The sequence below is a fragment of the Necator americanus genome, chromosome X (assembly GCF_031761385.1).
Source record: "Necator americanus strain Aroian chromosome X, whole genome shotgun sequence".
In the NCBI taxonomy this organism is placed as follows: domain Eukaryota; kingdom Metazoa; phylum Nematoda; class Chromadorea; order Rhabditida; family Ancylostomatidae; genus Necator; species Necator americanus.
Genome location: NC_087376.1, coordinates 26046304 through 26073506, shown reverse-complemented (window position 1 = coordinate 26073506; position 27203 = coordinate 26046304). Strand labels below are relative to the sequence as shown.

The window sequence follows — 27203 nt, the reverse complement described above, 5'->3', positions numbered from 1 at the left end:
TCATATATTTTTGTCGAACGCAAACCATCCTTCAAGAACTCGATTTCCCTTGCGATCCTCAGGTTGATTCTTTAATTTCTGCAGTGGAATGTACAGCATATACATTTTATTATTATCCATTAAACCGCCGCAATTCCACACGGATACTTCTAGCACTCGTGTGGATAGCACATGCTCTCCATCCATTATATCATAGTAAAGCTGAAATATACAACAATAGAACGTACAAAGCACGTACACAAAGCACACCTCTCGATTGAACGTCGGATTTTGGCTAGCTTTAACAACTTGTGTTTTCCGTTTTGTTAGATTTTGTGGATCAGGACGGATGTATGCTTTCACGTATGCGTCCGGAGCTTGACCAGTGGTGAGAAGCGCCAAATGTTTCACATGTCCTGACAAATACAGAACAACATAAATGTAAAGGGACTAGGAATAGAAGAGTGAAGAGTGTATCACCTATGAATATACTCAATTGTGAGCGTTGTTTGCTGTCGTTGAATTGAATTTTCAAATACACTTCGCATTGATTACGGTGTGCATCTGCATGCATCTCTTCGGTGTCTAGACGAAAAGTATTCATAACGCATTGTCAACATCATCAAATTTCTAGGCGTACAGACAAAAATAAATCACCTGACTGCCACTCTTTGTTAATCGAATGAAAATGATAGAGGACAACTCAGTTTTTTCAACGTAACAATGAACGCCAACGAATAATTATTATTGTCATTAGCGATATTATTCAAAAAGAACGCTGGCAACAAAAGGGTGTTATGGAACAAATGACAAGTAAACATAAACAATTATTAGCCAATAGTCTAGTCAGGTAAAGACATAATAAAACAACATACCTATATATGAGTCGATATCGTTGTCTCGAAGAATAAGATGGAAGAAAGTGTACACCAAATCGCACTGAAACACCTCGTTTACCCCAAACTGTAGATGTTTCCAAAGTTCCGTTTTAAAAAGCGGACATTACACAAGAGCAATAAAATTTCACATGCATATGTGCTTGCAGTGAACCATATATTTTAATTAAACGTTTCGAAATTTCCTCGAATAAACTTCTCAATGCAGTCATAGATTTAAGTGAGAAAAATCAATTGGACAGACGAAAACAAGTATGGGAGGACAAGCGCAGAATTAGGAAGGTAAAGTATTACTGAGCGTCTAGAGCTCGGAAAAGTAATTTCAAAAAGATTAAACATAGTCTAAGTAGACTAAGTAGAATAGGAGAGATATAATAGTGGCATAAATGTGGTGGTTTAAAATAGATCAGAGTCCGACACTTCAGCGTTTCTGGAAGGGAAAAATATACTACAGATAATTTCGGTGCACTTCAATCAAAATCTAAACTACAGATAGAGAGTGAGCCCTATAAATGAAATGAGATTGCAGTGAAGTAAAGGGGAGGTTGGATTGGGGGAGGTACAACGAGGCAAGGAGGCTTCAGAACGAAACGTCCGCAATCAACACTAAGTTCATTTATTTATATACCCTCTTTGTGTGGAAAAAGTAGGAATACCTCATAAATCCTCAGCATGAGAAAGGGAAAGTAATGTGAAGAAAAAAGAGCGACATCAGATGATTGGTGTCAAAAGAAAGGGCACTTAAAAGCGAATCAAGTTAGTTTACGTTTAGCTTTGATTCCTACTACTCCCGTTGCTTCGTAATACCAATAAATAAATAACCAAATAAAATAAAGGGCTATAACAACAAACAGATATCTGAGCGTTATGAAAACTAATGGCAGAATTTGTGCGCCACACAGTTACAATTGATGAAAAGCCTGTGCTAGCAACATGGAATATCATATGTTTTATAGTTGCAGTTGACGCTGACAGAATATTTAACTTACATGACACACTTCCGGGCTAAGTGTAAACAGGTATCGTAAGAACGATTCAACATCAACCATTCGTCTTTGCGCTACCTCTCGAACATTCGACCGCATCCTTGTTCCCGGACTAAGCGCCGGAAATGCAACAGTAGGAAATCTTAAATAGTTCCAAAAAACTGAAGTATACGAGGAAATCATTAAAGTTATTCGTGTAGCTTTCGAAGAAATTTCGAAGTACATAAAATTTTGCACTAAAACGAATTAAACGAGTGACAAAGAGACACCAAAAAGATCCTAGTCGCATGAACTTTAAAATTAAGGAAAATTTTACATATAATTTTTCAGGACTGATATTGCGGAGCATAAATAAAAGATCAAGCTAAAGACAATATGCATTCAGAACCAGTGACGAAAATTGAAGTCTATTCGTGGACAAACGGGATATATTCATTGCTTTCGAAGTTCTTTCACTGCACTAACGATGCGCCCAAGTTGAGTACTTAATTTCTGTTGCATTTCAAAGAACACTGAACTGAACAATTGAAATAATACTCCAATGAAATAATAGGTCATTTGGAAAGCGATAAATTTCGTAGAATAAATTGATCCCATCGGTAACTTCTTTACTTTTCTGCGTTCGTCATGAAACGATTTCATCCGTAGATGACATCGCATTATTGTGTGAGTTTATCCACTTCTGAGAACAACTCAGCACGTATTAGTTAATTACGTTCTATTCATATGTACACTTGTTTTTTAGATGTACCTACAAATAGTACACAAGAGTGTGTATGTGACTATGGCCCTCAAAGAATTCCTCTCTGTTTTTGGTGGTCAGTAGCTATGCTTTTACTATCACGGTTATTGGTGCGAATATTTCAACGCTATGAAGAAAACTTACCTAAACTCTCTTCTAAGCAATTTTTAAGGAGATAATTTGGGAGAGCGGCTTCCAGGAACACTTTTTGTTCACCCTCAACATATGAATGCCATCCCAACCAGCAATACCCTATTCATTTCAGGAACGGGTCACTGGTGTACTTTAGCCGACTTTCCTCCTACTTAGAAGCAGTCAACCGCGTTAATGCTAGTACTTCTTATAACGGCACCAACTCTGTGTCCTAGCTCGAGCACTAAGTTCAGATTGTTAGGAAGTAAATATTGAATATAAATCCGAAATCCCTTCGAATTTAATCTTGAGTGTTTCTCTTCACGTTTCAATTATCATTTTTTATTATCATTTCAACTATTTTAGTAGAAAAAAAATTAGATTTCATCAACAGGTGACCTAATTGAGTAGAAGTAAGAATGCATTACATGTTTCGGACTCTTTCGGATCTACTAAGCTTACAGTACCCCTCAGCGTTCCAATTGATTTCAAACTATCTTGAGTTGCTCGATTTGCTGTTGCACCTCACTTCGCACCGAAGTTTAACGACACAGTGAATTTTTTTGATCCTTTCATGTACCGTTTCACCAGAAAAGTTTTTTTTGTTCAAATTCAAAATTTAGTTATCTAATTCCCTACAAAACCTTGTGCCTCGGTACATGAAAATTATAATTTTGTCATTACTATCAACTTCTTTACTGATATACAACAAAGAAGGGAGCAGTATGCCTAGCATTCGATGATCCTGGCACTGTTCAAAATTCTTTTAGCAAAAAGCAGCCGAAAGTGTTCTCATAGTTTTTCATTTGTACTCACTGTAATTCTTACCTCATGGATTACCAGGCGTAATCTGTACCATCTGGAAAATTTCGATGTTGATTTTTCCATAGCAAGATCTACAATTTTCATATCGACTCATGAAAATCACGAAGTTTCAAAATGACACCAAACACATTCGAAGCTTACTTTGATGAGCAAATAACAAAAGTATTTTCCAATCTAGCACTAGGATTTAGTTTCAAATTTCTTTCAATTTCACTCATGCGAGTACATGAACAGAAAACTTCACTGAGTTGCGCGGACTTCAAAAAGTCCATAAAGAAAAATGCAAACAACATTACAGAAAAATACATCCAAATGTCATGCTAACCACGACTACTATCATTACGTTTGAAGCAACTCCGGATTGATGTGGAAGAATTTATGATGAAACAGTTGGCTTCCTGTAATTAACCAATGGCCGATAAAATGGTGCAGTGACGGCTTTTAATAAAATATTACGTTGAGTCATAAATAACTTCCGTTTTGTTTTTCATACATTTATTGTGATGATTTATTGTGATTATGACATATTGGGCTCCTAAGCTAACTCTCTCGATGCTTGACGTGCATTTGGTTTCAATATTGACTTCAAAATATCGTCATCGAAGTCTGAAGGTATGATCCCCCTCCCAGGTTTCTTTTTCCTAATCACATCCCCAGAATGGAATCTGATAAATCAATTTCTAACCATCTGATCGGTTATCATCCTTTCACCATACACATTGCATTTTTTAGCCATGGCTGCAGCACTATTAACCTCTTTAAATTCCCAAAGCATCACATTATGTACCGTTAGCATCATTAAGCGTATATTTTGATTCTCCATTTTCAAGATGAACAAAAAAACTGAACGTAACGTATTAAACTGCTGCCTAAACACTAAACGAAGTTCTGTCAGCGATAACGAAAATCCCTTATTTGGGTAACCCATTGTATGCGTAAACAACAGCAGTAGGTACCATGGCACCTATTGCTTGAATACCTATTGAATATATAAGACTCAACCCGATAAATGAGGTGTAACTGTTCGAGATATGTTCATTCATTCCCTTTTTCTCTTAACGACCATCATGCTTATCAATCCTATTCCATTTCAGGAAAACGATACTTAACAAGCACATTTTCCACTATATATTAAGGAAAAATAATCTATGAAATCTCAACAAAAAAAATCATATTGATTGTCACTTTTCATTAGAGGTAGGACTTCACGAATACACATCCTGCTTCGACGCTGCCGCTCTTCTACAAAACTGACATTTTCCAGTAAGCTAATGTAATTCCCCTAAAGTATCCACGAGTAGTAACTTATTTACAGTTTTTATTGTTAAGTGGACCAGAAGTATACTAGAAACGTTCTTTGTTAATGCATAGGGACTTGCATTAAAAAGAACGTTTCTAGCCTAAGTGCCTTAAAGGCATCACTCCACGAATCTGAGGTGGTACGGATTTCAGGTGGAGTATACGTATACGGGATGGGAGACTATGGAGAGGGGGTGATTCCGTCCATTTCTTCCTAGTTGCCGTAAAAAACGGCCCGGAAGATACGGCTTCAGGCGTTCTGGCGCACTATTTTCTACAAGAAGTTCGACTGGAGCGCGCCAGCCTTGTGCGGCGCCACATCTTCCGGGCCGTTTTTTACGGCAATTAGGAAGAAATGGACGGAATCACCCCCCTCTCCATAGTCTCCCATCCCGTATACGAATATTCCACCTGAAATCTACACCACCTCAGATTCGTGGGGTGATGCCTTTAAAGGTACCCCACGAATCTGGGGTGGTACGGTTTCCGCTGGGATATGTCTACACGGGGTTGTAGATTGTGGGGGAGAGGGTGATTCCGTCCATCTCTTCCTAATCACCGTTAAAAAACGGTCCGAAAGCTGCGTGCACAAGGTTGGCGCGCTCCAATAGAACTCGTTGTAGGAACTAGCGCCCGGAACGCTCGAAGCCGCATCTTCTGCGCCGTTTTTTACGGCGATTAGGAAGAAATGAGCGGGATCCTACCCGTTTCTGCAATCTACGATCCCGTATAGTCTTTGACCATCGGAAATCCATATCACGTCAGATTCGTGGGGTGATGCCTTTAAGTGAAGTATCCACGACCAAATCACTTACTTGGACTACTTTGGAGTTCGACGAGTTATGGAATGGTAGAATCGCTAGAAATTGGTGTTGCTCAAAGCGCTTCTGATTCAGTTAAATTTTGCAGAGAGTACGTTCACAACAACTCATTCTACGAATTGATCTCATTTTATTTCTCTGCTGAATTTACCCAAATCGAAACGATTCTGCAACACTACCGCTTCATGACATGATCGCATAATATACTCGAATGTACATGTGATGCATTGTAAAGAAGAGTTATTTACTGCAAACACTAACAGCAACTATCTGTGCCTGTTATCATAAAATGGCCTTCTTTGTGATGCAGTAGCGATAAGATCCTCGCCAGCTCCATTCAAATAGAGGAACTGAACGAGGGTCCTACCGCGCCATTTTGAGCGCAATCACGCGGACCGCAGGCCTAGTCGCCCTGATATTACTGTATTGATTACTTTCTTCGTATTGACACATGTCAAACCATTAGAAACCCGTAAATCTCAGGAGACATTGTTATCATGGCCGCTAACAACATTGATGAATTTTTGACTCTTGAAGGAAACAAAAAAAAAACTTAGACAATTCGATGCCTTTTGTTTAAGCATAGTTTTCCTACCTCCGACGCAGTTTAATGTACAGTTCATTGAATTCGTTGAAAGATCGATAGACAAACGTTGACACAGTTTCTGATACGCGAATGACCTCTATTTTATAAAGCTGGAATAGGAAATAATTAATATGAAAAGAAAAGTACCGAAGAAATTATTTCAGATGATAAGAACAAAAAACTCACATAAACTTTATTAGGAAGGAATCGTTTTTCAAAGGAAATCACTCGAACTTGTTGAATTTTCCCCTCTGTAGCTTGTCTAAAAATAATTAATAATAATTACAATAAGGTAGACAGATGCAGTAGATCAGCTCTCAACATACGTATATAGCTGTGGTACAAAACTGAGGGCGGTATCGCTATTCTTCGCCGAAGCAGCCGTGGATGTCATTACTTGTGCCAAAGTATGGAAAAAGAAATTTATTCGAGGGAACGCCGATTTGAGTGAATGCTGAAAGATATAATGTTGTAAAGAAAACCGCTGTGACGGCTTGTAATCGAAAGAATCGAACGGAATCTAGAAATTTTCGGCGGAATCGATATTTCCTTACATTTATTAGTTGCGTGAATTGAATAACAGCATCGGTCTCACTCAGTTCTAACATTAGGTTCTTCTCAACAAAATTCAAAGACTCTACATTCATACCAGATATGTCGGAGCAAGCCATCTGAAAAAAAGAATACCTTCATTTTCATGAAATTGGCTTTGAATGCAAACTTACAATCTTCAGAAGATTGGCGAGGATAATATAGTTCCGCCGTAGGTAGTTGAAAGCCCAACAGCAGTAATCGATAAAAGTCTGATAGCTTTCTTTCTGTTGATTTCCGCCGTTAATTACATGGTACATTTCATCGGTGAAGACAAAAGGCACACGATCCCTAAACAAGAATTATAAAATAGCATCCAGTTGCAAATGTGTAAGATGTTCTCCTTCACATCAAAGTTCCTCATCTTTCAAAAACGTTCCAGAAGAATATAAGTTTTTTTATGGATGATAAATGTTATATCAAAGACTTGAGAAATGAATAATGACCAAATAATTGCGTAAAATTTTGTCTCGTAAATGAATCGTTCTATTATTCACCCGAAAACAACCCAATTTTATAGCTTTTTTAAATAAAAAAGCTAAAACACAATCATAAGTTTTAATCATCGTCATATGTATACAAATCAGTTCACTGATGAATAAGATTAAACGCATCGTGGTGTTACCTCCAAGACGACGAAAAGGCACAGTAAACATGAAAACTTTTGTGCCAGAAAAATAAATGATCGAATTCGGTCTAATGGAAGAATACGATATGTTGAAATTAACAATGAATACAGAGATGAAACAAAAAAAAACTGCAGAATAGGCGCAAAAATTGAGAAAGGAAAAATAGGAAAAACGTCGCATTGTTTGATTTTTCAAGCTACTCAACTCACTATCCCCAGGAAAAAAATTTTCCACTGTGACAGACCTTAATATTAAGAAAACTGCGCTGTGAAAGGACACAAAAGAAGACGAACTAGAATGAATCTACCGACGACTTCTTTTAAATCTAGAAGGAGAGTGAACACAAAGCTGTTCCTAGCTCATTTCAACGCAAAAATCAGTCAGAACAAAAGAAATTTAGCATACTCAGGAACAGCAATTGCTTTCGTTAGAAACGGCAGCAACCTGAAGGAAACCACCTTCTTTGCCTTTCAAGAAAATTCTGTATATGTACGAAAGAAATAACATCGCACGACTACAAGTCGGAGTAAGAGTATTAACAGTGACGGTATTAAACGTTGAAGCCAAACAAGTTTCCATTCTTGTCTGTTGAGGTTACTGTACACATTTGCAGTTGTGTAATTCCCAAAGCACAACAGAAACCGCGAAAATGATAAGTTGTTACTAATCGAAGCTCGCCCCGAGTTGACCGTCATGTACGTTTTCGCAACAATATTTGAGGTTAGATCTTCTTCCACTTGCAAGCTAATTTCCTTTCTGCCATGATTTCTTCTCTAATTTCCAAAAAACTGATCTACACCAATTATCAAGTACTTCCTTGGCATAAATAGAGCACTACTTCACTCCTGATGGCCTTCGTCCTCCCCTTCGATTCCCCTTCGATTTTCCCGATTCCCCTCGATTTCGCCTTCGATCTCCCGCGAGTATTCCACAACAATTTATTGGTTTTGAGACTATCACTCTTTGTTCATTTTGGAACATAGCGAAACTTCCTTGAGGCACAGTGTTCCTTCAAAGTTTAGGCTAAGGTGCCTTAAAGGCATCATATCACGAATCTGGGGTGGTACGGATTTCAGGTGGAGTATACGTATATGGGTCGTAGATTATGGAGACCGGGATGGTTCCGCTCAGCTCTCCCTGAATCACTGCAGGCAGCCGGCCCCTGAATGCTGTTTTGTATGATGCCTTCTATTGCAGCGCGCCACCCTAGCACGCGTAGCGTCCCGTACTGCCTATCGGGGGAGTCCGAATTGATTTTCGACGAATCGCAGGGTGGAGGCGGCGCCAGGGGTGGAGCGTTGCAATAGATGGCGTCGTACAAAACAGTATTCTGGAGGAGGCTGTTTGCAGTGATGCAGGGAGAGATGAGCGGAACTACCCCCGTCTTCATAATCTACGACCCCGTATACGGATACTCCACCTGAAATCCGCACCACCTCGGATTCGTGGTATGCTGCCTTTAAGAAAGCATATCATGAAAATGACGATCCTCAAGGAAAAGATAGGGTTAAGGATGTGGATTACGAGCATGCGCATCATCATACTCAAATACCTCTAATCATCCTGAAAAACGGCGTGAGAAACAGCCTTACTGGCGCTTTTTTTCTACACGACACATAAGGAACGTTCCAACAGTCTATACATTCGTTTTTCTGGAATAGACTCCCGAGCAAACCTCCTCGGTCGTCGCTTGTACAAGGGTGATGTTGTAAAAAGCCTCCTAAGAAAAAACGACCGGCAAGCGTGACTACGCTTATGCTCTTAATCTACACCCCGAACTCTGCCTTTTCCTTAAAGGCATCACCCCACGAATCTGAGGTGGTGCAGATTTCAGGTGGAGTATTCGTATACGGGATGGGAGACTACGGAGAGGGAGGTGATTCCCTCCATTTCTTGCTAATTGCCGTAAAAAACGGCCCGGAAGATGCGGCGCCGCACAAGACTGGCGCGCTCCAATCGAACCTCTTGTACAAAATGGTGCGCCAAAACGAATGAAGCCGTATCTTCCGGGCCGTTTTTTACGGCAATTAGGAAGAAATGGACGGAATCACCCACCTCTCCGTAGTCTCCCATCCTGTATACGAATACTCCACCTGAAATCTGCACCACTTCAAATTCGTGGGGTGATGCCTTTAAGAGATCCAAACAGTCAATTTCGTGGAATACTGTCTTTAAGGAAAACCTCATCTCAAATACACGGAAAACGGACAACTCCTACAGATGAACATACAGATCTTTCAACTCTTTTCTCAACCTGACGTTCACATTGCAGAGAGTCATGCTCATGATAGATCTGAGAAAGTACAATTTCGAAGCAACCATGAAATGAAGTCTAACCTCTAACATAAATGACAGGAAAAAAAAACTCGCTACAGATATGAATAACTTTCTATGTTTTCAAAATAAAAAGTCACAAAAAGGATAGACTGCAGATTTAGGTAATAAGAGAGAATTCAAAAAATGTATCTATACAAATGACTAGGGAGCTGTTGGATTTTAAAGCAAGACAATAAAAACCGTTACCTCCTGAACCCAGCAGCTGTTTGCCAGTCACCCATGTACTTCCCAAAGTCAATATGGAAAACATGACCAGCTGTTGTCACAAGTATGTTGTCATTATGGCGATCACCGATACCCAATACGTACGTCGCAACACACCAACCAGCACAAGACCGAGTAAAGTTGTCCAAAGCCTAAACTGAGGAGGCTATTTCTTTCCCTATAAGACGTTTTTAGATGAATCAGACCTGTTTGTATAGGAACTCAGTTGTGTTATGCTTCATCAACCAATTTCTCAAAACATCAACTTTGAAAACACCAGTCATTCCAAATTCTTTTTGGATTTCGCATAAAGTTGCACAGTCTGATACTAATTCAGCCATTCCTGAAGGAAACATGAGTCATGAACTCTTCCGAAGTTCTACATCGAAGCTAAGAGCTATCTCCCTTTTATGAAAAGGAAGCTTGCTTTGTAATATCCCGCAAATAGGAGTTTGCACTTATCTCTTTTATATTTTTGAGCTATTCTTCCATAATTCACTCTATGTACTATGGATGTGCTCGTAAAGCCTCATGGTTCAGGATTCAATTCGGACGCGTTGGCGTATCCAAGAAGAAACTGATCGAAGAAGAGAACATTTCAAAATATTTCTGAATTTCGCACTTTATCCATTTATAACAAATGTCCTCCAGTACATCCCAACTACTTAACTCTATAGTAAGTATGAGCGTTGCAAAACAACATTTAAATTCACGTATTTCTAGAATTGCCTGTTTTATATAGGCATAAGTGATTTTCTCGACGCTATGCGACAAATACGTCTAGTTTACAACACATATTTCCAATCAAATTTCACTTTGGCAAACAAGTATACAAAATATCCGACCCAATCGCACTAAATTCCCAACTATCAGTCAGGTTGACAACGGTTGACAAACATCCTTAACTTTTCAGAAAAAAAATAACAGTCAAAATTAAACGAAAGTCGAAAATGATTAGCAAGCCCAAAAAAAGATGTCCTCATATTTATATCGAAAACCTCAAAATCTTCCTATCAGAAAAAGTTGAACTTATATAGGATTCGTAATTGGGAAACAAGTGTGCAAAGAAAAACAGTGATTATGAACTTTCAAGCGAAAAGTATTCGAAAGACGCACCTTTCCTATAACCAACAGGCATGCACCGAAAAGTAATCATACGAAGATCGAGATGTTCGCTTAACCAAATATCGTTCATGAACGCAACCATTTGTAGCACTAAGGCATCCTGCCTCATGTCGTCACCGCTCTGCAAACAACCAAAGAAAAGATCTAACGTACACCAAACTCAAGCTAAAACCATACCTTATGTATTATGGAGTAAGTAGAGTTGAGACCACGAAATACGATTTTGAGAGGTTTAGCGTTCGAGTTAAAAATTTTACATTCTTTGACAACAACACCACTACATCGAAATGATGGCATACACGGTAGCCGAACGTTGTGATGGAGCAGAGATCCATCCAATGCGCCAAGACGTGAACGAAGCAATGAAAGCTGCAAAAACCCCGTAAGAATACAATTAAAGGTAAAGTAATGTCGCAATATGGTAGAAAGTGAACGTTCTTGTTTCTCGAAACCAAGGAATTAACGAAATTAAAGAAGGAATGTTGAACACCATCACACAATTCATCACGTAGCTATAACAATAACAAGAATGAAGAGTTATCATCTTGTAAATCTCAGTTCCATTTTAAAAACCGCAGTTCCACTTCTTAGATCAGCAATTTACAAAAGGAATAGAATCTAGAGATAAAAACTTGCCCGTGCTTGGTCAGAATCCTCTCTTCGAAGGTCCATTTGGATGCAGTCAAGCTCATTTAGTAGTCTATGTTGTCGAGCAATCTCGTCCCTACAAGAAAAAAAAACGTAGCGTGAAAAAGTTAGTTTCAGAAAGAAAAAACCAAAACGGCAAAGATCTTGCTCTCAGAGATCTCGTCCTCAGATCATGAGTTGTTGACAGCAAATCTTGCATACAAATTGAAGGTGATAATTGTGTATAGACGTATAAAACAGAAGGTGTTGAAAGTGAGGGAAAGTTCTGAGATAAAGATTTTCATGGTTTACATCTACCCCGAGAATTTAAAAAAGTTTAAGGAGCAAGGATGGTACTGTGTTGCTACTTAGAATTCCAAATATCCTTCTCAATGTTCTTTGGCGATTTTTAACATGACAAAGAAGAATTGAAGGAAAGACTCAGAACTTTTTTGCGAAGGCCTTTAAAGGCATCACCCCACGAATCTGAGGTGGTAGGGATTTCAGGTTGAGAATTCGTTTAGTAGTCGGGATCGTAGATTATGGAGAGAGGGGTGATCCCATCCATTTCTTCCTAATTGCCGTAAAAAACGGCCCGGAAGATACGGCTTCGGGCGTTCCGGCGCGCTATTTTCTACAAGGAGTTCGAATGGAGCGCGCCAGCCATGTGCACGTGCCGCATCATTCGGGCAGTTTTTTACGGCAATTAGGAAGAAATTGACGCAATCACCTTCCTCTCCATAATCTACGATCCCGTATACGAATACTCCACCTGAAATCTGTACCACCTCAGATTCGTGGGGTGATGCCTTTAAAACCTCGACGCTACACTCAAGACAGCAAGAAATGATCGCAAAATGCACGAAATCAACAGAAACCTTATAAATACATAGAGAATTATGCAAACGTGCAAAGCCATTAAAAAAAACTTCGGCAATATCTAAGATGGATTCTGATGCAGTGGAGTTAGGTATCTTCGTCTAATCAGACAATAAGAAGGTAAATTTATGAACCTCTTTTTTATCGCTGTAATTTATCGTTATTAACTTTTCCAAGCATGGAGATTATTATTGCTGGCCGTAGCATTTTCTGATATCTTATGCTCGAACTCTTAAAACTATTTATTCTATAGTATTATAAGAGAATTTTGCACCAACTGCATTCCGTTCATTATAAAATTCACGAACTGTCCATGAATTTCATCGGAGAAGATTTATTCAGGTGTAAAAATGCTTAGAAATACTCTATTTTTCAATAGACTAATCGTCAAACAATTCAGATCAATGATTGGTGCACAACTCATGTAGATCTACGGCAGGGACAAAGAAAAACATAGTCAAATATCCTCCAAAGTCCTACTTTTATATGAAAAACCGAAATACAACCTCAAATGATCCGGTTCATGTCTTTCGAGTAGTTCTTTTTGCAATAATGAACATCGCTGAGCATATGCAAAATCCACACAGTGATCAATCCGTTGCTGTAACTGCCTAAAAACACCAATAACAGCCAGAAAATAAACTTCCATCTTACGTCCAAATAGAAAATTACTGACCAGTAGATTTCGAATGCAAATCTTCTATCCTTGTAAGATAATGAAAGCAGCGCCACAGCAAGAGAAGACGATTCGAAAATCTCAAAGCGAAGAGCTTCGACTAGCTGCGGCAAAGCATTGAACAGAAAATCTGACGAAGCACAAAGAATCCACTCAATTGCTTTTTGCCTTACACGCTTGTCTGGATATCTGCAAGTCAAAAGAAACAGAGCTGTTGCCCTACCATTATAAAGCAAAACAAGAGAAGAAAAAGTAGGATTCTTGCACTCATAGGGAAAAGACTAACTGTGGAAGTAAAAGTTGCATGGCTTGAACAGGTGAAAGAGGTGCCCAATCCTCAAGGATCTGATAAACATTGGCAAGGAAATAGAAGCCCCAGTCGGTAACGGATGATAATACCTGGACATTAACTTACGACTACTGCCCGTTCAAACGCAAAACAAACAGTTAATTAAACTCACTAAAGGTAGTGCTTCTGGCAAATGCATGAGATATGACCGCTTCTGCCACAACATCTCCTGCTCGTCAGGTTTGAGACTGAAAAAAGATATAAGCAAAAAGAAAGGATTCATAAGTAAAATCGAGCCGCTAAATCAGCTTCCTAGAAGCTAATATCTTTTCATGACCCCAAATCTGTACAATCCTTCCCTTCAATCCTATACTACACGAATTGTCTGCAGTCATTTGTCCTCAAATTTAAATTTAGAACGTTAGGAAACTGTGGCAAATTTCTATATATAATTTCACATACTTCATGTTCATATCAGCCTACATTCACCACTGAAAACTAGATTTTGTAGCTAAACAAACGTTTCAACAGACCGAGGAGAGAACAGAGTTAGGAGATAACACGAAGGGCTTAAGTGAGGAAATGAGGAACTTTTCCAAAAAAAAAAAAATGTCAACTCACTTGTTAGTGTCTCCAGCTTCAACCAAACTCATTAGGAACTCATGAGTTTCACAGTCTAGTGACGATGGATCCTGTTTAACACTATAACTACAAACTTTCGAAAACAAAAAAAATTATTGCCGCTCAAAGTGAAGAAATTGACTAACAAATACCTTTGATATTCAACAACAACTTCAGGAAATATCACTTGATGCTCGTACGTTGGTAAAGTAACAATAAGGATCGGATCTTTTTCGTTAGCAATAAGAGGATAAGGCCCCCATGGCTTCAAGACAGGATCTTTGAGGACCGTCAAAGAAATAAAAAGTTGTCCTTGTCTCAGTGTCCTAAAAGAGTAAACCATCAGCTTTCACTAATCTCTTTTCTAAAATGTCAAGGAATAACACAGCCGCAAATCATTTGTGAATGCAAACTGCAGCAAAAAAAAGAAGGAAAATTTAAGGACCAAACACGCTCTTGCATCCGAAATATTTCAATGGATTACACACAAGTAAACGTTTTCTACTCTAAATTCTCTTGGTAATGGAACATCTTCCAGACAGTGGTTTTGATTCCACTCAGAGACCTAAGAAGAACCTTATGGAAAACTCGGAACTTGAACGAAAAAAAACTCTAGCATAGAACAAACACAAAAATTGTTATGTGAACATGTCAATATTTCAAAAAAAAAAAACCAAAAGAAGAAACAAAGACAATCTGCAAGATGTAGTACATAGTATTTTTTGAGAATACTACGACAAAATGAGTGACCAACATATTAAGCGGGAATATAAGGGCAACTACAACTAAATGGTTCTCAAATCTCATCAATTAGAACAAATCCAATAAAATAAAAACAGTGTTCGAACGAATCCGAATGAATAGTAGGGTCAAAATGACATGAAGCAGTTGCGTAAGCGGTTGTGTTCACAGCCGGTCGAGAAACGGTTGGAACAGATGGGACCATCCCGAAATGCAGCGAAGAATGGAGCCAGCAAGGATCCTCACTCGAAACTAACCGCTAAACTCCACCGCACCATTTCAGGCGCAGCCGCTCACGGAACTGCACCGTATTTCATGTCGTTTCGACCCTGCTAAATGTGAAGAATAAAAGAGGAAATACTTACAACTCGTGATCAAACAGTGGTAGTGATGCAAAAGCCAACGGTCGCCGTGTGCTTTCCGAACCTCCCTCTGAGCCAGTGTTGGGCACTATTGAAAATCCCGACAAAATAAACATAATCTTCGTCTCTCTTGGACATGTGCACAACATGTCCTCGAAGTAAACCTAAGAATTGAAATGATAGAGAAATAATGGCAAAACATCATTTCAATCATCTTAAAGCAAAGCTTCACACTGCATATCTGCACAAAAGTGCCCTCAAATGCAAAACTTTGCTGTTGTTGGAAGCAAGAATGTCTGCACAGATGAAAAGTGTTGTAGATACAAGAAGTTGTATCTACAACACCTCTCATTCGAAAAAAAATGGAATAGGGGATCAACAAAACTGAACAAAACGTATTTGTTCGAAACCGAAGCAAAAGAGAGAATAAACGATAGCAGAAAACAAAACGAAAAAAATCGGGCACTAGTAAAATCTAATTTCAGCGCATTACAGACATAAAATATAATGGAATGGTAATTAATACAGCATGTTCTATAAACTCACATAAACATTCATAGGAATATACGGAAAGAATGCGTCATGCTTAACAGTTTTCGAAATACATTTGTTATTGCCAGCTAAAACTTGTGTCCCGTAGTATACATTGACATTAATGAAAAATTCAGTATAATCCCTGGAAAAGAATCTCACATACGGACATATACGCATTAAAAAGCAAACAGTTCTCACCTCATCCACTCCTCCATCAAATTATGAACGGAATTCACAACGACTTTTAGTTTTTCTTTACAGTGTAGAACTTCTTTTTTTGGTTTATCTAATGGCTAAAAAGTTCACTACAGAAAATGGAATAAAACAAAATGGGTTTAAAAATTACCCTTATAGGCGTCAATTTGTACGAACTAAGAGTACATTGGCAATAGACCGAGATGAGACTGTGCAATGAAGCGATAAAATCGTTGCGCGAACATCTTAATTGATCCTACAAAACGATTGGAAATGTTGCAAATGTGCAATATCGAAATCCTACATATACTGACTATTGTGGCTGCCGTTAAGTAGTTTTGGAGATGTTGATGAAGACTGATAGGTTCAATGGAATTGATCAACTTGCACAGCATTTTTACACACTGTCGAACCTTATTGGACGTAGATGAAACTAAAAATGATTCTTAACAACGGACGTAGAAAAACCAGTCAATTAGAGAAAGAACCAAGCGCTGTTTTTTTTTCAAGAATTACGACTACCAGATCATGTTTCGTTCGTAAATAAATTTAAAAAATCATTCACACAAATAAGTTTACGAAAAAAACTTACTTCTGAGCGTAGATGATGAGTGAAATGCAACCTCATACTCATTCATTTCAGATTTGAGATGAAGCATCATATTTTCAATATCCTCCTTGTCCAAAATCGAAGAGAATTTTATTTGAGTTCTCAAAGATGTTATTACATATGTTCGAAAAAAATCATCAAAAATGTCCTTACTTCATCTTTTCCCAAGGTGGCGACGGGCTTGTTGATCGAATAAAGGAAGGCTCAAACCGACCAATCTGAATAACATATTAATATCATTCGCTTAACGAAAAAAAGGTAAAAATACGACCGGAAAAAGTTATCACATAATTACCTCTAGCTTCACATCTTTCCCATGGAGGATGCAATTGCCAACATACAGGTTATGCCCTAAAGGGGACGTTTTTGGGATGAATTCGTCCAGTCCAAAAATCTGGAAGACGAAACTATGGGTAAGCGCATGCAACACGCGCAACTAATCAAGGTTGTGGACGATTGCTTCAAAACTTCTCGTAAACAGATGGTAATTGAAGGATCAAGGGGATTAAGACTCTTAGACGAAAAAATGCAGAACTGGAATTTGTTGTTGAACTGTAGCTTTTTTGGGGAAATGAAGGCCAATAAAATACTGAACACAAACTATAAATTATTGAGGAAAACATTATCAAACCATTCTTTAGCATGAAATAAAAAGCAACGAACCTTGAGACCAAATCTTTCAACTGGTACGCCATCAACAAGTTCTGACTCATTCAGCAAGTCAGCAAGCAGCTGAGTAATGAGATGTTCTACTAAGGTGTCTGTAGCACAAGTGTACGCCCGTTCAACGTCTTCATTACGAGGCCACCTAAAACGTACCGAATATTCTGACCACGAACGGGTTATCACGGTAGCAACTAGCAAATAAATACTGCACATATCAATTCTTTAGAGGACTTTCTGAAAAACCTCGAAAAGTATGATAAAGACGAGCAGAAGTGAAATATTTCTCAAAGCAATCTACTCGTGAACAATTGCACAAACTTGTCTTGTCTGTCCAGAAGCAAAACCAAAAAAAAAAAAAAGATAGCAGAACGGAGCAGAGGGATGAGCAGTTTATGACGATGTAGCGGGAGCGTTTGCCAGCGAGAAGCGCAGAGAACAAAAAAAAGCGAAAAATGTGAGATGACAGGAAAAGCGTTTTCTAACGAACTAGAACTCGAAACCAAAACGGAATGATACAAAAAATAAAATGCAAGAGTTCTCTGTGATATTTGCAAGCAATATACCGCAACTACCAAAAAATGAAGGACAAACGGCTACAAATCTGGTGTCTCCTGCTACAGCAAGAAGGCTCTTTTGTTCGGAATTACTACTGTGACAGCCCAGTAGGAAGGAAAGAAGTTCGGACTGGTAAAATATTTTTTAAACCAGGGCACTGCTAGCAATTATCACATTTCACCATCTCATGAAGCGAATATTATCAAACAGAAAAAGATTAACCGACGACAAGCTAAGGTAGTGCTGCAAGAATTGATGAATAATTATGCATTATTTGCATATCAATCAAATTTCAGAGCATATGCCCTCGACACCATCCACACACGCTTTTGAAAAGTTCAGAGTTGAGATCTTAACCTGGGGAAACGGTTACCGCACCCTCGTATGACAGTAACGAAGTACTCAGAAACACTGAACAAAAAAAGGATTTTAAAAAAAACTACACAAAAATAAACGCATACTAGTGACAACAATGTAGCTGATCAATATAGTCATAGAGTTGGGACATGTAGAGCAACGGGGACATATCATAATCTGACCAGATCTTTTTTCCAAAGAGTTACTGCCGACATAGAACAAACTGACATTTGTGAGGCGCTAACAACATTGTGCCAAAATGATGAGGAGATTGCTGGAAACACCTTACTTGTGTGTTTTCAAAAATATCAGGAATTCCTTGTAAGAATTATATTTGTTAGTGGTCTGATAGTTAACAAAAGAGAAAGGAATTCTTGTTTTTACCGGATCGCAAAAGCAAACTTGTTGAAATGCTGGCTCCAGAAATGATTGAAAGAGTTGGTACTTCGAAGAAAGTTATAGGAACAAGAGTTCTGATGCATTCAAAAGATTACTGCTCTATGCCAGTGCCAGCCTGTGAATGTTAACAGTGATTGTCTACATTAAGTCATTATGCTAGGAATAAAAATATCTAGTGTTATACCTTCACATAATTGTGAAATCATCTATTTAGTACAGCTTCCATCTGTTCTTGTTTCAACCGAATAAGCTGACTCCCTTACGTGGTCGCCTCTTATATCAACTTTTGCTCCTCGCCTGATAAACCTTTCATAGAAAATCTGCACTCTTTTATTACACCAGCTAAACGATAGCTAGTCTCGAACTATACTAAACACGTTCCAATATCAGTAATGGTTTTTGTGGACTTACGTATGATCCTTGCTAACAACGACTTTTATGCTACTGGCCGTTGTAGTCATGTAGTCTGCAATTGGCGTCATAAAAAATAGTGACGACGATGTGCAGTTTTTCATTCCCCTCTCTTTGATTATCGCAATCTAAAAACAACAAATGCATCTTTTATGCGTTCAATAAATGGCTATGTTGCACTAGCCTGCTGGAGTATAGAAGGTACGTGATCCTCCAAACCGATGCAGTCAAGAGAAAGCCAATCTTGATCGCAATTTTCACCATTTTTGTCGTCAGTGTCTGGTCCAGTTTTCAAGGGTGTCCGAGTGACAGAAAGAGCGTCAGCTGAACAAGATGTTTCAATTTTGTGGAAATAAGCACAGCACTCTAAGTATCACGAGCAAGTTACCTCCTTCTCTACTGCTTGCAGTACTGTGGGATGCAGACAGAATGGTAGAAATCTGTGTGTTCTTTTCGGGAGAACAATATAGAGGATCAAATTCTCGACGAACCTGAACAAAAAAGGATAGGAACCACTTCTGAATATCTCCCATGAAGTATCTAAAGCTGATGAAGTCTTGAAGGCAGCGATGATGCAAGGGTGATGTAGGTGAAATATGGGAAGTCCGATATTCACCCTCACCAACCTACACTTCTCTGTTAGGTACTCTAGGAAGCACCTTCAGTTTTGGATAGATAATCAGGTAGACCTTCATCTACCACTTCCATAAACGTCTACTGCTACTACTAATCATCACTTCTCAGTCTCAAGTTCATTTAACAACAACAATAATCAATTGAATATCTCAATGCTTCTCTCCTTTCTTCGAATTCCACCAATGAGATCACAAATAATCTCAAATTTCCTTTAGCAGGAAAAAAAACTTCGATAAGAAAATACGACTTTGGAAAAAGGTTTTAACAAGCAAATCAACGCCGCCGCACAATATCCGAATGATACGTGCAGGTAAGTACGTTTCTTCACGCGAGGTATTGATGTTCTGGTTCATTTAATCCAAACAAAGTCGATATAATTGGTCGTGCTTTGACGGTTTCTTCTTGGACCTTTTACAAATCATTATCATAAATTCAACGGCTTAAAAACATCCATACAAATCCAATAACGACCCAGAAATGCGTGAAACGAACATACGCAGAAATCTATAACTAGTGGGAAATAATGAGACTTATTCAAAACTTCTTATCAGGCATTTTGTTATATACCTTTTTTGCATTCAAAAACACATGGAGACAAGACGATCAGTCACCCGAACAAAATTTCAGAAACACCAGAGAAAATGTTGTCTTTTCTGAAATGACGCGTGAGCAACGGAAGTGGAATTCAACACCGTCCAAAAAATCATACAATCATTTACGTAAACATTTAGAAAGAGGGCTATAATTGTACCCGACTATTTCCAGACTAGCGTCTAAACACATACCCAATAATGAAATAAGCAACAGTACAAATGATGTGTTGTTGAAATTTGAAAAACCGGCCGTTCGATATACTCTGTGATGTGCTTAGCAGGGTTATTATAATCGGGTCATTCCAGGATGCACTAGTTGATTTCATGCACTAAAAAACATGGAAGGTTTCTAAAAGGAAAACCCAGAAACTGAGGTAGAATATGATCCAAAAACAAATATATGTAGAAACTTTATCACTAGAGTACTACTAGAAGTAATCCTCAGAATGGCAGATTGACTTGCATGATACGATTAATAATAATTTTATAGAACAGAACAGGAACAAATGTCTTTTGCATAGCCTAGTTGCAGTTACAACACCAACCTGCAGTTTTAAACGCAAGCGAATAGGATCTTAATAGGAAACGTTGGTAGATTTGGTAATAAACGGGCTAATATTAAAGAAATGGAACTTCTACAACTTTTAAAATGTGGCAAGAGAGTTTGCTCCGTCGTTTTTGTTTCGAACATACCCTTAAATAAAACTATGAGAGTGAGGTTGAACAAGCCCATAGAGGAGGACATGAAAAATTACACTTCACGTTCCGCCTTATGAAACATTCTGTCGCATTGGAAGAGACAAGCAGTTGCGCAAAAACATTCCAGAAAAGTATGGCGTAAACGTAGGCTAAGAACTGGAAAATATAAGAAAATTATATTTTCTGATAAGAAACGAATCAAATTAAATGATAAGAGTAATGGAACAACAACACGCGAAATGTCGAACCTGCTCTAACGTTGGATCTAGGTAACACTCTTCTTCTGTAGAACCCAAATCTATTAAATCACCATTCTGGAGGCGATTCGAACAAACCGTGTAAGGTACGTACAACACCGAATTTACATAGGGAACGGCTTCGGAGCTACTGAAATAAACTTGGGCGTTGTTCCAAACGCCAATAAAATCTTATTAAAACTTAATTGAACAGAAATTCCCTATGCGAGTAATAATTAACATAAAGACATACTCAATCGTTGCCACTTCTGTCCGCTTTAAATCACTAGGCGACAGATGAGAAGTGGTCTGAGGATGAGCTGAAGAAAAATTAGAAAGAAAATCATTAATATACTCTCAAGGTAAAGCAAAAAGAATACTAATCTTACTAGAATAGAAGGACGGAAAGCTGCTCAGCGAACGTGATGAAGCTTGATGCAATCTTGGTGGTAAGGGAGGAGGGATATCATAAAGCACTGAAATAATAGCTTAGCAGATGTGATTATAATAATAACGGAAATAATATCATGTTGCTCGAGTTGTAGTTTTTTACAATAGAAAAAGAAATAGGCAAAGGATCAAAGCTAGTTGGCTTAACTGCGAGACTAATAAAAATAAAGTGCCAGAAGTTTCTTTCTGCCACAACGCTCCAAATAACAAAAACTGTTTGCTCAGTCTTCGACGGATCAGACGGGATCGATAATGGCAGAGAGACACAACCCCGACGAAGGGATAGAGAACGACGAAGCCAGAGAGAATTTCAGTTCCGATTACCGACAGCTGCAAACTATAGAGGATCCGTATCACATTTTTTTGAAACGACCCAGAGCGATTATAGAGAAAATCCTCCAATTTATCTACTGCTTAGTATCAACTAGAAACCACAATCAACATGAAAGGGTTGCACGAAAGAGTAGTTTCTTTCTACTTCTAGTTGCCTTAGCAAAAGAGGTTTTCTTCTGTGATGGTAAAAGGAAAGGTGACTTTTTTTTGACCGCGTTCCTCAAAAATCTATCGATAAGAAGTCCTAATTGAACGAAACACTTCTCGGAGGTGACACTGTAGTGACGAGTAGCGCTATCGTGCTAGCTGAGAAATAAAAAAAAAACCAAAGTGAATGCAAAAAAAGCTCAAACGAATTGAATTATGGTATTGTAATCTTAGTAAATGATCCTACGAAACAATTTTCCAAGTTACTTAAATGAAAGGAGCATACAAGAGTGTCGTAGAGAAAGGTAGAAACCACTTTTTTCAAAGGTTACTCTGAAAATTTCTTTCCGGTTCGTCTCTCTTTTTCCCAAGACACCGGTGACATCAAACATCCTCCTAGTTCGAAGGAAGTGTTTAAGAGCAAGATCCACTATTTCATACCAATAGAACTGAATGCTACCGTACATTACCTATGCACTACTTCTAGACAAAGCAAAACAATCAACATTGCTTCTAATAAATTACAGTAAAACATAATTAATATGTATGATGAATTCAGTGCTAATAAAAATAATGAAAGATGCATAAGTTTACACTTTGTATCTTGGAAAGCCAAAGTTGGGAACAAGATGAAAATCACGGAAAACACAAAAACGCATAGGGTAAAATATCAGGGGATTAAGCTCCCCCCAAACAAGTTCGATTAAAATCAAGGATTTGATACTCGCAAACGTTAAAAATTATATCCAAAACAATAAAAAAATAACACATACAATTCATGTCCGGAGGAGGGGGAAATGATTCACGGTTGTACGTCCTCGGCGGCAACGGAGGAGCAGCTGGCAAGGAGGCGGTCGAACCAGTACACAAGAACGAAGAGTCATCGATAGAATATGATGAAGAAATAGGAAACTGATGTCGAGCGATAGTGTTCGAACAATGCACCTGACCAGAACCATGTCCAGTGAAGGAGTTTGGATTGTACAAATGTGAGTATTCAGCATTAGAGCTAAAAAGGGAGTGAACACGGAGAAACGAAAAGAACGGAAATGTGTATGAACTTACAAAGAACTTCCTGATTCAAAGCTTGGTTGACTATATAAACGCTTGATTTGGTTGATCTGCTCTCTACGAAGAGGTGCTTCAGGGGATTCGAAACGAATCAGATCGTTAACCTCATTCCTTCGCCGTTCTTCTTCTTCAAATGTCTTTCTGAATCTAGATATTAGTACACGAAGCTCAATAAGTAACAACGAGCAACCACCAATGAGAATGAAAAACGCGATTCTCACCCACTTGCAAGTTAAAAAAAGACCTTTGTTTAGCAATGTTCTGTCTAAGCGTACCATGATAAGACTGAGTTCATGCGCAAGCTCCATGAATTTAATTTTAAAAAGACGAGGAACAGCTCTACAGTCATTGTAAACTACGAATAATTGAAAAAGATGAACAGAAGTCATATTAAAGCATTGCGGCTTCATTTACTCTAATGACTTTACTGAATCATAGATTCTGTGCCTTATAAATGAAAGCGAAAAGACTGTGTACGGAATAGTAATAGGGTAACATGCATTACTTACTTGCTTAGCTCTAGAGCCAGCTGCAACTCAGTGTCCGAAATATCCCGTGCCATCCAATACTACTAGTCAGCAAAGGTAGGTCAACATGCTGGAATTAGAAGTAGTTTTCATGGATTTAGTAGGACGATGTTATGAAAAGACAATTCCTTTCCCACAAAGAGTGACGTGACTCAGAGAAAAAACATGAGAACACAAAGAAAAAGTGAACCAAAATTGCTCAGGAGGAACCTGGAGCTTATCTATCTCATCCTATCAGTCTGCCGTTTACTGACGTCTCGCAGATCGTACTACGGAAGGCCCGCGCATTACCGCAATTTCGCGGACGCGTACGTGATCCGCAATCCATCAAAACAACTGTCCAACTGTGTGCGCTGTTTTCTCTTCGTTTTCTTAGAAGTTTATTGTAGTTCTTGTATGTAGTGCTCGGGATAAGTAGTTTTGGATTTGCTTTTGGTTTCAGAGTAGCTGTTGGTGAAGGACCGATTCATGGATAATCTCCCCGGGAATATTCACTCATGAAGGAAATGCCTCTGGTTGTAGTGGTCTGCGAGTGATTTATCACGAAGAGGTCGTATTATCCTTCTTAAGTTATCAGATACCGATCAGGTTTCATATTAATTCTTGACCAACCCATACGGAAATTCCTGGTACACTTGCTTTTGGAGAGAGTTAGTTGTTGGTTTTTTTTGCTTCAAACTTGCACTCATGAAGACGTTTGATGTCAAACTAGTTAGCAAGAGCTGATGAAACTTTCTATAGGAGGCTCGCTTCCAAAGATCGTAGATAAGTGATAAAGAGGTCAAAGAAAAAAGCTCAATAGTCCATTTTATGATGAGCTAAGTTTTACGGATGTATGTTAAATTGACACTGAAAATTAGTTAAAGGCATCACTCCACGAATCTGAGGTGGTGCAGATTTCAGGTGGAGTATTCGAATACAGGATGGGAGACTACGGAGAGGGGGGGTGATTCCGTCCATTTCTTCCTAATAGCCGTAAAAACGGCCCGGAAGATACAGCTTCATTCGTTTTGGCGCACCATTTTGTACAAGAGGTTCGATTGGAGCGCGCCAGTCTTGTGCGGCGCCGCATCTTCCGGGCCGTTTTTTACGGCAATTAGCAAGAAATGGACAGAATCACCTCCCTCTCCGTAGTCTCCCATCCCGTATACGAATACTCCACCTGAAATCTGCACCACCTCAGATTCGTGGGGTGATGCCTTTAATGAGGTCCACAAAAAAAGGATAAGATAGAACAGATGTACCCTAATGCTTCTCGCCAACAGTACAAGATGGGACCATAAGAAATAATATTGGATGTGACCACAACCAAATGCATATATGTAAGTGTGATTCCTCTATAGTAACTGCGTGACAGGTGTAACGATGAAAACAAAAACCTGCGGGATCAGACTTATCGATTATAACGGTGATGGAAGAGTATAGAGTGAGGTTCTCTGTGAACGTCTCAAAATAACTCGACAACAATGATAGTATTGGACACATAGAGGCATGAATTCTAAGGCAGCGAAGCACGAAATTGATGTAGTGTGGAAATCTGGTGGAAAACATTGAGGAAAAAGACTGAGAAACGCCTTAGGTACCGCCTAGTTTCTACGGGGTACGCTAGAACTTCCTGCAACTGCACAAGTGCCACGAGCGAGCGGTCGAGGATCAATGAAGACTTCTCATCAGCCCATTCAAGTTAAAATGATAAATATGTTGCTGAGAGGACCGGAACATTAATAACTGGGCGCATGCTAGCGTGCCTCGTAGGAGCAAAAGCGGTTCCGACGCCGTTATTTTTTTTAGGACGATTAAGGCAAGATAAATGGGACCACGCTAATATTTGGAATCTACACCTCGAGCTCTCTGTTTTCCATCAGGTTTCCACACAACGCCAATTTAGCGATACGCTGCTTCTAATTCTTAGAACTCTGGGATGGGAGAGAGTTCCAGCACCATCGCAACCATTCACACAACAACACCAGAAGTGAAGCCGTCTTAAAGTGACTAAACGCGACGTTTGTCAATCTAATCATTCTTCTTCATTTGTCAGTATGCAGTGTAGTCGTTCCGTATCTCTACTGGTTATTCCCTCATTCCAGCGCACCGTACATACTTCTAACATTGCTACGTTGAGGAGCAAGATATGCACAAGACTCTTTTGCTGTTGGGTTTTTAATGATGCTTAGCCTTTTACGAGCATATGTTAAGTTAAAGTTAAAGTTTAAAGCTCCTGGCGTTAATCGATCCGCTTGGGATGCGCCCCCACGTTCACTTCAATTCAGAATCGTTTGAGGTTCACGAACATGTAGCTGGGCTATACAATGACTTGCGGTGGCTAGCCGATGTGTCAAGTCAGTGTTTTTATCCTCCCAGACAAGTCTGGTACCAATTTATCGACCCCGAAGGGATGAAAGGCTTGGTGAGCACTAGGGCGGATTCGAACCTCCGATAGATCGTGCAGGAAGCGGAACCTCTAACCGCTACACTACACCCCCTCTCTGAGCATATGTTAAAACACACTCACAATAAAACTAAAACTCAAAGTAGAGTTTCGGTTGTAATTTGTTGCGTAAGGTACCTTACCACTGCTTACGTTTGTTTGGGTGACTGCGACGAGTCCCAGCCACTCTTTTTCCACAAAAACACCTCCTCTGCCCTCTGTCCTCTGTTCTGCCCTAATCGAATGCGCATAGCGGTCATTCTGTCCTACAACTACTAACGACTATATGTTTCATCACAGAACCCTCAGTTTCAGCAAAAAAAAAAGCATGCGGTTGTGTAGAAACATGAAGTAGGAGAATCCGAGGTTGATTAGCCGGTTACATTACATTAAAGGGAACATAACACGAATCTGACGTGGTGAGGGAATTCGCAAGAGAAGCGAGAGATGGGGTTGTAGATTGCTGGATTAGTGGTGGTTTTGTTCGCCACTCCTTCAACGTCCTAAAAAAAAAACTCATGGGAACCGCTTTAGTTCCTACGCTACTGAGGGGAGGAACGTTAGAACGCTTCCCTATGTATACGTTCTGGTCCCCTCAGTAACCTTTTCACTGGTTTCACTTGAGTAGGCTGATGAGAAGACATCACTAATCATCGACCGCTCGCACCTCGATACGGTGCGTGCAGAAAGGTGCCGCGTTGCTTATGAAATCGTCGTGAGAAGCGGAGTCTTTCACGCCGTTTTTTTTCACAGCGATTAGGGAGAGATGAGCACAACCACCCGTGATTCCGCAATCTACAACCCCATCTCTAACTTGTCCAGCGGATTCCTCGCTACGTCAGATTAGTGGTATGCTGCCTCCAACTAGACAAATTGGACCACACCCTGTAGAAACCTTCTTTCTTGTCTATTCTCAGCCCTACAGCGTTTTCTTCCACGGATCTCCCTCACTAAAGGGTTCACAGCCTGTTAGTCGCGCGGCTACGTGGCGCGTCCCCGGGTGGCGGAT

The 27203-nt window shown here is 39.2% G+C and overlaps 1 protein-coding gene across 3 annotated transcripts; it reads right to left on the bottom strand.

Moving 5' to 3' along the window:
- RB195_025546 (uncharacterized protein) lies at positions 1-23801 on the bottom strand (the record flags this gene model as incomplete). 3 transcript variants are annotated; one of them, XM_064213744.1, is made up of 39 exons in its annotated part: positions 1-201; positions 250-395; positions 460-564; positions 855-918; positions 1865-2003; positions 6276-6376; positions 6453-6528; positions 6593-6720; positions 6821-6937; positions 6992-7148; positions 10010-10179; positions 10234-10370; positions 11144-11273; positions 11330-11521; positions 11789-11876; positions 13165-13269; positions 13335-13523; positions 13621-13733; positions 13796-13871; positions 14245-14325; positions 14397-14570; positions 15351-15511; positions 15894-16023; positions 16080-16174; positions 16228-16332; positions 16391-16509; positions 16669-16787; positions 16840-16904; positions 16982-17080; positions 17350-17494; positions 19075-19202; positions 19259-19398; positions 19463-19565; positions 21251-21389; positions 21492-21558; positions 21628-21714; positions 22942-23177; positions 23234-23380; positions 23749-23801. In XM_064213744.1, 39 exons carry the CDS (start codon positions 23799-23801, stop codon positions 1-3), a joined length of 4827 nt encoding a protein of 1608 aa, XP_064069623.1. The 3 variants fall into 3 exon arrangements, with proteins under 3 accessions (XP_064069623.1, XP_064069625.1, XP_064069624.1); XM_064213743.1 differs by lacking the exons at positions 21251-21389; positions 21492-21558; positions 21628-21714; ... (1 more) ...; positions 23234-23380; positions 23749-23801 and adding an exon at positions 19734-19769; XM_064213742.1 differs by lacking the exons at positions 1-201; positions 250-395; positions 460-564; ... (28 more) ...; positions 19259-19398; positions 19463-19565 and adding exons at positions 20948-20997; positions 21059-21158.
- Between the last annotated feature and the right edge of the window lie 3402 nt (positions 23802-27203).